The 14117-nt window shown below is 47.1% G+C and overlaps 1 protein-coding gene across 1 annotated transcript in view; it reads left to right on the forward strand.

Moving 5' to 3' along the window:
• Positions 1-13907, forward strand: part of LOC135910104 (26S proteasome regulatory subunit 6B) — a 51594-nt gene extending 37687 nt beyond the window's left edge. Inside the window, exons 6-8 of the mRNA XM_065442142.2 lie at positions 4650-4726; positions 5936-6160; positions 13729-13907. Of these exons, the coding sequence (XP_065298214.1) occupies positions 4650-4726; positions 5936-6160; positions 13729-13842 (416 nt within the window). The 3' untranslated portion in view covers positions 13843-13907. The remainder of the gene's footprint in view (positions 1-4649; positions 4727-5935; positions 6161-13728) is intronic.
• The last annotated feature ends 210 nt before the right edge of the window (positions 13908-14117 follow it).

The following is a 14117-nucleotide window of genomic DNA, read 5'->3' on the forward strand; positions in this document are numbered from 1 at the left end:
TTGCGGTCCAATTTGCTTATCCAGCTCTTGAAGATTTTGGCTGTCATCCACACTTTTTTGTTCGCCTCATAGTCCACAGGCAGCGTCTTCACACCTTTAAAACGTCTCGGCTTCGCGGCTTTCCCGATCACAAGTAACCGACATCGTTCCGTGCCAGTCATGTTTGCCGCGATCAGCACCAACACTCTATCCTTGCTGCGTTTGCCCCCAGCGCAGTCGTCGTCCTTGAATGTCAGGGTCTTCTCTGGTAGAAGCCGATAGAAGAGTGCAGTCTCATCTGCATTGAAGATATCTTCCAGTCTGTATTCGGCGAGATATTCACGCAGCTTTCCGTCCTTCCACGTCGCGCATGTTTCCTGGTTAATGGACGCCTTTTCACCACACACGCTCTTGAAAATCAGGTCATGGCGATCTTTAAAGCGCGTCAGCCATCCATCTGACGAAACGAAGTCATCGATCCCCAACATTGCTGCAAGCGTTCGGGCTTTCATCGCAACGATGTCTCCGCTGAGAGAAAGTTTGTTGCTCCTGGCCTCCCTAATCCAAACCAGCAGAGCCTTCTCCAACTCTGGGTAAGCGCCTGTGCGCATTCGCTTCCGAGAAGTCTTGAACTTGTCGTTCTCAAATGCATCCATTATTGTGCGCTTGTTCTTGATGTAGTTTGAGAGCGTGTTCAGCTTGATCCCGTACTTCCACTCTATGTCTTGTTTGGCGCCACCTCCCTTCTCAACTTCCTTCAAAACCTCGACTTTCGTTGCCAGGTCGAGCGTGCGATAAGAGCCACGGTTTGCCATGGCTATAAACTGCGCGACTAGGTACAGTCAATTCCGAATCACCCGTGGAACAACCTAGCCGACGAGCTTCCCGCACAAAGGCGCTCAACCAACACACGCCTCGACATACGCTGCGCACGCTGCAAGACTAGTCTCGCACAATCTCGCCATTGCCAGTATGCAGCGCTGCGTGCACCTATGGCACCCGCATGGCCTCCGCGATCAGCTCCGGCCATGCGCGGCAGCCGCGCGTGGCCTCCGGTGGTAGCCACTTCGCCTCTCGCCGGAGTTGATCGCGGAGGCCACGGCAGCCGTAGCAATGAATAATCGCGCCGCTCCAAGAAGGATGGCGTTTCGGGCGGCTGCGGTGGCGGTGACACCAACGGGGAGCATGGAACTGTTGCAACACTTGAAAAATTGCACATTCTACCAAAGAATGACGGTCACCTCGAGGATCCCGGCTGAAAATTAACTTCCAATTAAACAATATTACTGGATGAGGACTTCGAATTATCGAGCGATTTCTTCTATAGGATTACATGCCCCGACGTGGTGTGCCAGATAGCAGCAGCAGCGGCAGCAGCAGTGGGAAAGTCTAAGGAAGAGCCAAAGAAAGCTTCGCTTTAAAAGAAGTGTAACTGTACTGGGTCATTTTTTCTGTTTTCGATTGCGAACGTTGGCACTGGGGCACCGTACAAAACGGGATCATCTAAACGAGGCTCTGCTGTATTTAGCATTCTCTTACATTTATCACAAGCACTTAAGGTCTATGGTTCGCATTCAGAAACCACTGATCTCCAACTTTATTGCCCTAAAAAATAAAGTCTTCATTCTGCAAGTTGAATGAAATGGCATCATATCAACAAGGTTCTGCTCTATCTAGTGTATACAGTCGCCGACCGATTTTCCGGACTCCAAAAATTCGGACATGCCCGATTATTCGGTCTGCTTCGCGGCACCGCCATTCTCCCCATAGACCATAATGTATAACAACTGCCGAAAGTTTGGACACCTTGCAACCTCTCGTCGGATTTTTCGGACACTCCTTGAGCCAACTCGATCGAGAGCACCATGCACCGACTCTGGCCGGCGCATGGTTCGACTTGCTGAACGCCATTTTTGTTTTGAACGGAGCCTCCTTGCTGCCCCATGAAGTGGCGCTACTGGAAATCTCCGCTCATCATCATCGTTTCAACTGGTTCGATAGAGTGGCTCTACAGCAGTTCCGGTTTCAGCTTAGTAAGCCATGTAAAGACAATCCAGCAGCTGCTTTGTTTCTTCGCGCACAATGCTGCGAGTAGGCCGCGTCTTTCGTTTGTGCGACTGGTGTCAACATGGTGGTGTTTGCTTTGTGCGCTGTGTCGAGGTTTCGGTGATCCAATGCGGCATACGAAAACATCGCGTCAAGTGTCTAATGGCGCCGACAGTGCCCGCGCAGACTGCGCTGGGGAATGCCGGCAAGCGGGTGCCGGGAGGCCTAAGATTTGTCGCCTTCCGATGTGCTCCCTACTGACGCGGAAAATGTTCTGCCGAGACCTGCACAGTGGTTGCACTGCGATTCCGGACACCGTCTCATTTGACAGTTTCACAGGTGCTGACACTGCTGTACTAACATGCGCAGAACTCGACAACGGCAAGATCATTCGTCAGGTTTCTGCTGCACCGCCGGACGATGACTCTGAGTAGGAAGATGATGTGCTATGCTGCCGTCGCATGCGCAGGGTGTACAAGCAGTGACTTCCGAGATTCAGGCCTATCTGATTGCGCGTAAACGGAACAGCATGCAACGGCGCATTCACGATTTCCGATTTCTTCGAGCCTACTGCCGAGCCCGAATAAGTGCGTGGAAATAAAGGATTTCATTTTTTTTTCTCAATCTGCTTTTTCGGACATCTGTTTATTCTGACATTTCCGCAGTCCCCGTGTGGTCCGAATAAACAGTCGGCGACTGTATATGAAAACTGTTTGAAAACTATTCAGATTTTTGAATAGTGACTACTTAATCTGAAACGACCAACTCGAATAGAACAATATTCAATACGGTACTCAAACATTTAAGTATAAACCGCATGAACAAGCGATCTTGCGCGCGACAGCAACAAGAGATGCGATGGAGATGGCCGTCTCGTTTGAGCGATGTCTCTCCACTGTTGCCGGTATGAGGGCAGCAATATAGGCGCCGAAACTAGTGTGACACATGCTTTATTAACTTAAGTTGATGTCTTTTACTGTAAAAAGCAGCATAAAATATTTCTGAAGGTCTTGCAGTAGATTCTCATCTTTGCATGTATAAAAATTCACTTGTTTGCTCGTTTCGTGTGACAATCGGAAATGCTTGCGTTATGTACATCCAGTTCCAGCTTCGCGCTATTGGCTAGTCGCTCATAGCACTTCTGGGCGACGAGTGACGAATTCTAGACTTGCAGAACCGAGCGATCGCAAGACAAGACCGAGTGATCTGTTCAAGCGACAACCCGATCCGTCGCTCGTTGCTGTCGCGCACGAAATCGCGCTCATGGAGTTTAGCGATTAGAATACAGTGCAGCCCACTTGTAACAATACCACATACAATGTTATTTTGGTTATAACGATGAGTTAACCTCAGAGTATCAACTTATGCATTATGACTATGAGAAAAAAACCCATATATAACAATATTTTATTCACCGCATATCGGATATAACAATCGAAATTCCGCCTTTTGGGTGACGTATTTCATGCAGAATAATTGAGAAATTTGCTTTGCTAAGTTCCCCTTAATCAAGACGAGGCAAAAAGTTTGCCTACGCGAGTTCGTATCCGCCACCATTACCGCGCAGCACATCCCGCCAGCGCGCGAAAGCAAATGCAGATTTCTGACTATTGCAGCGTGCCTAACGCTTGACACACTGTTTAGCGGTATAAATAAACGTTTCATTTTTCACAGCCTTCTTTCTACAATGTCGATTTTTTTATTGTAGGTGGAAAATTTGGTTTCAGAGTTCCAAAGGTATGTTCGGCAGCTTTTTTAAAAAAAATATTTTACGGCATTCCAGATATAGCGATGATTGATCATAACGATAGGATTTTTCATTCTTCTTGATATCGTTATAAGTGACTTGCACTGTATTGGCATACCCCCATTGTCATCAAATTCCACCTTTCAATGGATTAGCGAATTAAATACTAAAAAATTTGGCTTTTAAGACATTCCGTATCACCAGCAAATGATCAGCAGTAAATTTCGAGGCGTTATCTGATAGGCACATAGTCCACAGGGCACACCCAGTAGGACTGTCCTTCTCTTTGCATTCCCAGCTATAATTAGCCACACTCCACCCATTATTTTCGATACAGTGCTTTTAAAAATGCATGGTAAGGAACTAAACCTTGATGATACAATACAGTCACAGACTGATAATTAAGACCCACTACCAACTGCTTTATTCTAGGAAAAGAAAAATTAATTATAGGCCCAAGTATTATGTCAACGCAGCATGAACTAGAAAAGCCCACTTTCTTAGTGACTAGTCAATGGTCAAAGCGTAGCCTGGCATGACTAAAGGTAATTTCACTTAATGATGAAGAACACCCATTCTGATATTTTATTTCTTTATGAAAGTGCCGTGAATGCTAAATACAATATGAGTAAATAAACTGGAAAGCAAACTGGAAGCAGCTTTTTAGTAGAACTTTCTAGCAGCAGTGCTGTTGCATTGTGCGAAGGTGAAATGTTTGCCTCTGCATGACCAATCTAGTTGTTTTCATCTAAGACTGCATGTCAGATGATCCGTGCTTGTGTGTAACTTGCAGCCTTCGTCTTCATTTTATTTTTTAATGTCACGGTGCCAAAGATGATCTTTGCCTTATTTATCAAAATGGGCCTATGATCTGCAGCGGATCGAGAAGTGCAGCGGATCCTTCTGGAGCTGCTGAACCAGATGGATGGTTTTGACCAGACTACCAACGTCAAGGTGGGTGTTGTGACCAATAGGGGGGTCGAAAACACACATAACATTTTGTCAATTATTGCTTTCGGCACCCGCCGCATTGTGTTGATGCTCTGGTAAGCTGATACCAATGGGGGTTTGGAATTGGCTTTTGACTGTTCTCGCTTCTGACACTCTTAGTTGTGGTTCAGTAAAATGCACCCTTCTTTTTTTGTGCATTTAAACTTGTGTGCTGTATGTTCCGGTTGTACGTGCACTAGCGAGATGGTGTTGTCACGTAGTAGTTGTGACGGTGAAGAAAGCAGCAAAACTGGGAATGACGAAACTAACGTTTTGTTGGGCGATCTTGTGCCCTCATAAACAGGCTACACTCAAAGAATGGTGACAGCGACGAACACAGTCGCTGATCGTCGAAAATATGATCAATGGGTCAAGCGCGTCAGCTTTTATACATGAGCCATCGAGGGTTCCAGAGTAATCGCTGGTGCCCAAGTTCTACGCCATTCGCGTCACGCATACATGCAATCAGATTACACACGGTTCGGCGACAACAGACAGAACCATCGATAGCTTTCCAGAAACTTCCTACACATGCAGGCCTGTCCTCTGCTGAGCGATAACATTCGTTAGAGTGTGAAAAGTGCTCACCTATAAAAGATAAACAAGTTCACGTGTCAATATCGCAGTGTGTCGAAGCATGATGCAACATGCAGCTGCAACCGTAAAGTTTTCTACAAAGGTCACTAGAGTGAACGCTGTGATAGCCTCACCTGCCATCATTCCCATGGCAGGTGGGAACTGCACATGCTCATTCTCATTTCATTTCTCATTTTCATGGTTTTGGCATCAGGCATTCTTGTGGCATCATTTATTATGCTTTTTTTTAGACTTTCCTACCTCTTGATATGCTTAACTGATGTCTTTAGATCTTGTCATGTTCATATGCTGCGGTATTTGTAATCACCTATACATATGTTGTCAGTTTCAATAAAAATTTTGTTGTGAGTTAGCGCTCGTCCTGTCTGCTTCTAGTCTCTGTCCGTGTCACTTCGCGCTACGATCCAAGATCATGTTACCTTACCAACTCGCCCAACTTTCTATCCTTTTGCATTACGCTTTATATTTTAAAATTTTAAAGCAATCATAATCCTCTAAATGCATAAAGGCAAAGATTCTCTCTGCACGTGCATAATCATCACAAATTGTCGCATTTTTGATGCAACACTTGCGCAGGTGATAATGGCAACAAACCGTGCGGACACACTGGACCCTGCACTGCTCCGCCCAGGCCGTCTGGACCGCAAGATAGAGTTCCCACTACCAGATCGCCGGCAAAAGCGGCTCATCTTCTCCACCATCACGGGCCGCATGAACCTGAGTGATGAGCTTGACCTGGAGGACTATGTGGCACGGCCAGACCGAATCTCGGGCGCTGACATCAATGCCATATGCCAAGAGGTATGTGCTTGTAACGACTTGCTCTGCAGCATACATGGCTGCCTTTCAAGGTCTTATTTTTCTAGCTTTGCAAGTGCACCATGATGCATGGAGCTTCTCACAATGGTACTCCATTTTATACTTGACAAGCAACGCTATGAAAGCTGCGCAATGATTGCAGTCATAAAGGTCTCGTGTTTTGCAGTGCAGTTTAATCTTTTATGCTTTCTACAGGAATAACTACAATCAACAACAGATTTTTCGGACCCTCTAGTTAACGTAAAAACGTCTGAAAATTCAGGCAGTCCGAAAAAATGAATGCATGCAAAAAAACACATCTTTTTTCTTTTTTTCTCACATCTAGAGGTAAAGGGCGAAGTACCAGGCTTCCGACACCCTGCCAAAGCATCAGTGAAGTGGCTATAAAAAGAGGCATTCAAGAACTCTGTATGCAGCCGACTGCCAGTTTATTATGTGCATGTGCATCGTCGGGCAGCCGGTGTTATTGCTGCAGTGTCTTGAAGAACTTGTTGATTGTTGTTTGGACGGCATTCCGGTTGCATGCGATCATATTCGCCTCGATCTAAGCAAGGGTCATGTCAGTACTGTACACCGATGAAAGAGTCAACAGCGCTCGCGTCAACTCGGTGCTTGTAGGCGGCGCAGGCATTGGCTCCTCATTTTCAACATCGAAGTCTTCTGAATTTCCCTCAACCTGCCGAACTCCTTGCTCACTTCAGCCTGCGATTGGCTGCTCACGATTTGCTTAATAATGACGGTTTTCTTCTTCATCGTTAACCGACGGTACTGCTTTCCGTGCTTCGATGCCATCGGCGAGGACAACGAAGATGGAGTGGGGGCCATCGAAGGCAAGCAAAATCCTCAAGTTGCGAACAGTGGAGTTCGCTGACGAGTGTCGAAGCACCTAGGCCTAGCGTCGCAGAGCACACTTGACACAACAGCACAACCACACACCACGCTAGCCAAAACGTGGCCTGCGCAAACAAACGAAATGACGCTGCTCCAGAAACTCCACTGGAGGCGGAAGTGTGGCGATGAACATTGCCAGCGTGGCCAGACCAAATCGGTGTGTGGCGGCTAGATTCGGCTAGTCGTGATTCAAAGCGGTGATATGCTTCGGGTGCAAGTCGATTTCCTTTGCAAGGGCGCTGTGCGAGGAGCCAAAGGACCTTCCCTCGCGTCAAAAAGTCCGGAAAATTGGATGGCGGGGTTTCAAGCATCCAACACTTCAGATCTCCTTATACATTGATTCTATGGGGCTCGTGGTGGTGCCGCAAAGACGTCCGAAATATCAGGCATGTCCGAAAATTCAGTCGTTGACTGTATATGGAAATTTGCAACTCTAACGACCTATATTATACAGTGGAATCTCAATGATATGATCACGGCTAATACGAATTTCTGGATGATACAAATTTTTCTGTGGTCCCGGCCGAGCCCCATTACTTTGCAACGTGCTAGAGAATGGTTTTTACGAATCAATTTTCGACCCGCATTGGTTGATACGAATATTACCTAAGACACTTTGGAAATTTGAAAGTGTGCTTGGCGAAAGCCATACGCTGCTAAGGCTAAGCATTTCGCGCATAGGAGTCTCCGACTTGCCGATCAAGCACATTGAGCGCGGACACCTCGGGCCCTCGCCTAAGCATGTTGTGCACTGGCGCCTCCGACTGCGCGACTAAGTACATCGAGCATCGACTCCTCGAGCCTGCGTCTAGGCATTTCGCGCGTCGGCTCCTCGAGCCCGCGGCTAGGAATTTCGTGCGTTGGCACCTCGGACTGCGCGAACAAGAGCATCGAGCGTCGACTCCTCAAGCCCGTGTCTAGGCATTTCGCGCGTTGGCACCTTGACACGAGCGGCACGAGCGAGTTGGTACCGACTTGACTCGGCACGAGCGAGAAAGAAGCGGTCGCCCTTTCAGCAATTAGTAACGACATAGCTATCAGTTATGTGAGTGCAAGAAGCCGAAACTGCCCGTGGAACAAAACCCAAACCGCTGCCCACCCGTGCGCCAACGTGCGAGCGGTAGTGTATAGACGCGCCGGAGCAAACTAGCTCTAATACAAAGCATGCAACGAAAACCGAGAGAGGGAGGCGTGAGAAAAAAAAAAAAAATGGAAGACACTTTGTTAAGACTAAAGTGTGAAACGGCGGAAGCCTGACACCATTGCCAATAGGGATTGTTGCATCGAAAACACCACGCAGGCACACAACTCGTACACTGTTGTGTAAATGTTTGTTTATTAAATGCCTGCCACATCGTTCTGGACGAAGTGTTAAAGTAGTTTGTGGCTGCCTGGAACTATTGCAGCGCTGTTTGTGGATCAGGAGGAGATGCATGTTTCATGGCGGTGTCGGGATGTAGTTGGCCAGCCTCATCATCCACTTCGCTCGATTGACTTGTGCTTGCTCGGATTGCCGCGGCAAGATGGCGGTCACGGCACTTCCGAGCTTCATTTGCCTTGGTATCCAGAGATGCAGCGAGTTAATTCAAACGCATTGCCTCTCTTGCATTGGCCCGTTGCATCCCTGGACTCTGTGGTGTCGAACGCGCCTCGCCGCTCTGATGCATGCGACGTATACGCTCAACCTCTCTTGAGCGCCGCTTGCTTTTAGCGGGAGACACTGGTTTGGCGAGATGAGGCATCCTTCCCACACGATACTGCAAAGTAAACTGCCGCTGCTGCCACTGCCACACCACACCCAAGCAGACGGTCGCGACGCGACAGTGACGTCGGGACACACAGCGCCCAGTCGGGAGGCCACCTCAAGCGCCTGACGACAGTGATGTCAGGGTGCACTGTCGAACACATGGCTGCCACGCGTGCCGATGTGATGAGTCATCCTGCGCGGCGCCGAACCACCCTGACACCTGCACTTGACGACAGTGATGTCACGCACGCGAGCCAACCGGGAGGCACACACCTGTGCCTAGCGACAGTGACGTCACGACACAGAGGAGACCAATCAGGAGGCTGGACAGCTGTGACAGTGTCTGCTAACGGCAGATGACCTTGACAATGATCCATTAAAGGCTTCCACCTTAAAATTCCCTGTATTCCCACATAGTAACAGCACATGCCAGAAAATAAAAAGTTAGGAAATGGGCGAGCGGATTTAAACATACAAACGGCGCCGTAAATACACGGCATCGACCATTTTGGGCTTGTTCGCGGCGCCGTCTGTTTACGTCATTGACCCTCAAGGGTTTAAGAGGAAGCCTCAAATTTGGGGCTAACTCCGGATTCAAAAGCACACGAGACACAGGAATGCTGTCATTATATACATCTGCTTGAACTACTTGTTGCACGAGAAAGAAAGCTTAGTTAGTATACTGACTTTTGGAAGTAGGATATTGGTTTGCTGGATACTGAGCAAAACAGTTTCTCCATTCTCAAATATTCATATAGGAGTGCCCTAAATTTAGATTTTAAAGCGCCCTTACAGGTCTGAACAAAATTTGCATCACGCATTCTCTTGGGCACTCTGGATGGGCGCCACAGCTCAGGTGCCGACATCTTGTGAAATACTATAGTTTTTAAAGAGCCTCTTACCAGACCACATAGGAAATTTTGGTTATATACTGAAAGTTGTTACATGCCCACTACGGAGCGTTCTACCGCAAGAATTTTTCGAATTAGTTCATTAATAGCAGAGATACAAATATTTGAAGTGCTGTGAACCCATGATTTGAGGAGGCGAGCATCACCGCCAACATGGACGCTCTCTCTCCATGTGCCCCGTCTAGCCTCCCCAAGCGGAATTCCTTCCCTGCATATTCCTATGCAGAAGCCAGAGGACCGCGTTCATGCACCCCGGCTTTTCTTCTCCCTCTCTCTTTCTCGCCTTTTTGCTGAGTGGTGCACTTCCGGTGACGGTCTCGCGCGCAAGCGGTTGCATTTGTTTTGTTTTGCGCAGTGGACGGTTTTGCATGCTCTGCACGAGAACACCTGATTAGTAGTATAAGTCAGTGCCACAATCATGAACACTGAGGCAGGCACGAGAGAATGAAAGAGCATGATCGCATGATACGGTTTCATTCTCTGTGCGCTCGACTATAAGACGTGGGAAGAAGCAGACAAAATGGAAGTACACCACTCTTTCTGCGGTGCAAAGTAAAACTTTAATTCATCTATTGAAGCAACATATTGAACAAATGTGATGTTGTCTTGAATAATTCTCCAAGTCACGTGTCACTATTAGTGACGTCGCACTTGTGCTGTTGACGACTACTCTCCAGCTGGTAGTGTGGTGCCCACGAGGAGAAAGGCAAAAGGCATTTCGTTTGAAATTTAAGCTCTTTCTGCAGTGCATAGGGTTGTAGTACTTGCAGACACTATCGTTAGTGCGCATTGTATGCACTGCGCTTGTCAGCTCAAAATAGCCAGACCTGGTAAGGGGCCCTTTAAAGGATGTGTAGAAGACCTATTGCCATGAGCGACTGCATTTAATGTATGTACTGTCTTGAAGGTTTCTGCAGTAGCATAGCCTTCACAAATTTTTTTTGCATTCTTTTTGCCAACAGGAGTAATGTGGTGCAAGAACTTGTTAAATTCATTGCCGTCTTGAGATATGTGACTGTGCTAATGCTCTTGTTTCCAGCATATGCCTTCTCTAACATTACCGCTGTCAACATGAGGAGCAGCTCTATGGGCTGCTCAGTCCAGTGTTAGTTTCAATAAGTTTTTTTATATATATACCGTATTTACTTGCATAATGATCGCACTCGCGTAATGATCGCAGCCCAGAATTTTGTTGTCAAAATTAGATTTTTTTCCTTTCCCGTGTAATGATCGCACCCCGAACTTGCCACAGCGATATGTCGTGTGTCAAGTCTAGCTAATGATGATCGCGCTTACCATCTGTCGAATGCTACGCATGCAACTCAAGACATACCAAGCGGTCTGCACACACCGAACATTCTTAAACAGATGCCCCATTTCATTCCTTTCATCACTTTCCGCACTTCCATGAAAAAAAAAGAAGCTACAATGAAGCTTGCCTTGCCTTTATTATTTGTAGGCTTTGTAATGGTTGTGGTCAACAACAACAAAACAGGCGCTTTTCGATTCTTCTCGTTTGCACTCGTGGGCACGCAACAAATCGCGAGCGGCTATGATAGTAGCCACGTTTACACTGATACGTTAGAAGTGCACCATATTCATACGCTGACGCTTGTGCAACACAGCTAAGATATTCACCCACCCATAGGGGAAGCATGCCATATTAAGATAGTAGTGAAGACAAATGACACAGTTTCCACAGCGTACCTGCCATGTGTTTCTGTCACTGGCAGCTAAGTGCGCCCATCTCTGTTTCTGTCCCCCCAAAGTGGTCATGGCTACGTTATTGCCGCAAACTTGCCAATAGTAACGATATTATTCATTACTGATACTGAAAAAAACTATTTCAATGCGCATAATCTACTCACGAGAAGAAGAAAAATCGCGTTTGGTGTGCTCGGCATGTTTGGATTGCTCCGCTGGCTGCCATTTTTGTTTTGGTGTCCCGCACTGTTACAGCTGCAGCCGCCTATTTGTTGACCTGTTGTCATCCCACAGCAAATGTGGCATGAAAAAAAAATGTTTTCTTTTTGTGGGAAATTTAACCCGCGTAATAATCGCACCCCTGAATTTGCGTCAATTTTTTTGACAAAAAAGTGCGATCATTGTGCGAGTAAATACGGTATATTTGCACTTGTTTGAAGTGCCTTGTGTGTCACATATGCTTCTGGGATGTGTAATCACGCAGAATTTTACTTGCGATAGCAAGTTAGACGAAATTCATATATGAACTGGTTTAAGTCATCTTGTCTGAAGCCTCTTGTACATCCAATCACACACACACACAATCAAACAAGAGGCAGATAAGGACTCCCAGGTGTGCACTGAAGTCTTGGAGGCAACAGCTGCATTTACTTAGTGAATGATAGAGAGTGTCATAGTACAGTCGCCGACCGTTTATTCGGACCTCACGGGGACTGCGGAAATGTCCGAATAAACAGGTGTCCGAAAAAGCAGATGAAGAAAAAAAAAATGAAATCCTTTATTTCCACGCACTTATTCGGGCTCGGCAGTAGGCTTGAAGAAATCGTGAGTGCGCCGTTGCACGCTGTTCCGTTTACGTGCAAATAGATAAGCCTGAATCTCGGAGAGGGACGTACGGTCACTATAGGCGGCTTAAAGCACAGTCACTGCTTGTGCACGCTCCGCATGCGACGGCGGCGTAGCGCACGGTGCGTCATCTTCCGACTCGGAATCATCGTTCGGCGGAGCAGCAGAAACCTGACGAATGATCTCGCCGTCGTCGAGTTCTGCGCATGTCAGTACAGCAGTGTCAGCACCTGTGAAACTGTCAAATTAGACGGTGTCCGGAATTAAAATGCAACCACTGCGCAGGTCTCGGCAGAACATTTTCCGCCTCCCGGCACCCGCTTGCTGGCATTTCCCAGCGCAGTCTGCGCGGGCACTGTCGGCGCCATTAGACACTTGACACGATGTTTCCGTACGCCGCGTTGGATCACCGAAACCTCGACACAGCACACAACGCAAACACCACCGTCGTGCCGTGCTCCACCACCGTCGTGTTCGTGCCGACACCAGTCGCACGAACGAAAAACGTGCTGATCGCAGCGTCGTGCGCGAAAGAAACAAATCAGCTGCTGGATTGTCTTGACATGGCTTACTAAGCTGAAACCGGAACTGCTGTACGATCACTCTGTCGAACCAGGCAGAAACGATGATGATGAGCGGGGATTTCCAGTAGCGCCACTTCGTGAGGCAGCAAGGAAGCTCCGTTCAAAACAAAAATGGCGTTCAGCAAGTCGAAGTATGCGCCGGTCAGAGTCGGTACATGATGCCCTCGATCGAGTTGGCTCAAGGAGTGTCCGAAAAATCGGACGAGGGGTTGCAAGGTGTCCGAACTTTAGGCAGTTGTTATACATTATGGTCTCTGGGGAGAATGACGGTGCCGCGAAGCTGACCGAATAATCGGGCTTGTCCGAATTTTCGGAGTCCGGAAAATCGGTCGGTGACTGTATTACACTTCAGCGAAAACAGAGGCCCCGTCAAGGCATGTTGTTGCTTTGCAGGTTCATGAACTTGCACCTGAAGTGCAATGACTGTTGAGCAAGGGTATGCAAATCAGTGACGTCATGTGCAAGAGCAGCCTGAATATTGCACATTGTTTGCAAATGCTGCTGAAAATTCTTAAAGTTGTAGTTTTATGTAAAAAGTTCATTCATGGGGCTCGTTGGTTACGTTGTTCTTGAAGACCGAGTTTGCGCAGCACAAATACTAGACGAGACATAAAGAAATACAATTGATGTAGACAGCATCTGTCTTTTTTTTTTCTGTTCCTTTACGTCCTGCACAAATGATGCAAATTGCACTATTTTTATTATTATTTTGGTGTTTATTTACAATTTGAACTGTCTTGCACATGACTGGAGGTGCAGAAGAATCTAAACTTCTCTGACATGCTGAAAAATATATTACTGGATTTCTCGTTTGAGTATGTTTTCTATGCCTTGTAATCTTGCCGTTTGCATGTTGCACTTTTGCAGGCTGGCATGCACGCTGTGCGAGAGAATCGGTATGTGGTGCTGGCCAAGGACTTTGAGAAGGGCTACAAGAACAACATCAAAAAGGACGAGTCTGAGCATGAGTTTTACAAGTAATGGATGATGTGAGTGTGCAGCGGGAAGTGTTACATTAAAACGAATGAATGTAAACAACCCACAAAGGCAATGGTACTTGAATATGCAGTTGCAGATGCGTTCATTGTGCATAACCTCAATGTTATGCACATTTTTGTGGTTATATCCGTTGTGCAAATCATCGTGTCAGTCATGCTGGTGCCCTTATTAGTTGTGCTATTCTTTGACATGACAGGAGGGTCACATCTGTTTATCCCTAATAGCACAGAAAGCAGGGCCAGTTTAGGCCCAATGAT

The sequence above is a fragment of the Dermacentor albipictus genome, chromosome 4 (assembly GCF_038994185.2).
Source record: "Dermacentor albipictus isolate Rhodes 1998 colony chromosome 4, USDA_Dalb.pri_finalv2, whole genome shotgun sequence".
In the NCBI taxonomy this organism is placed as follows: Eukaryota; Metazoa; Arthropoda; class Arachnida; order Ixodida; family Ixodidae; genus Dermacentor; species Dermacentor albipictus.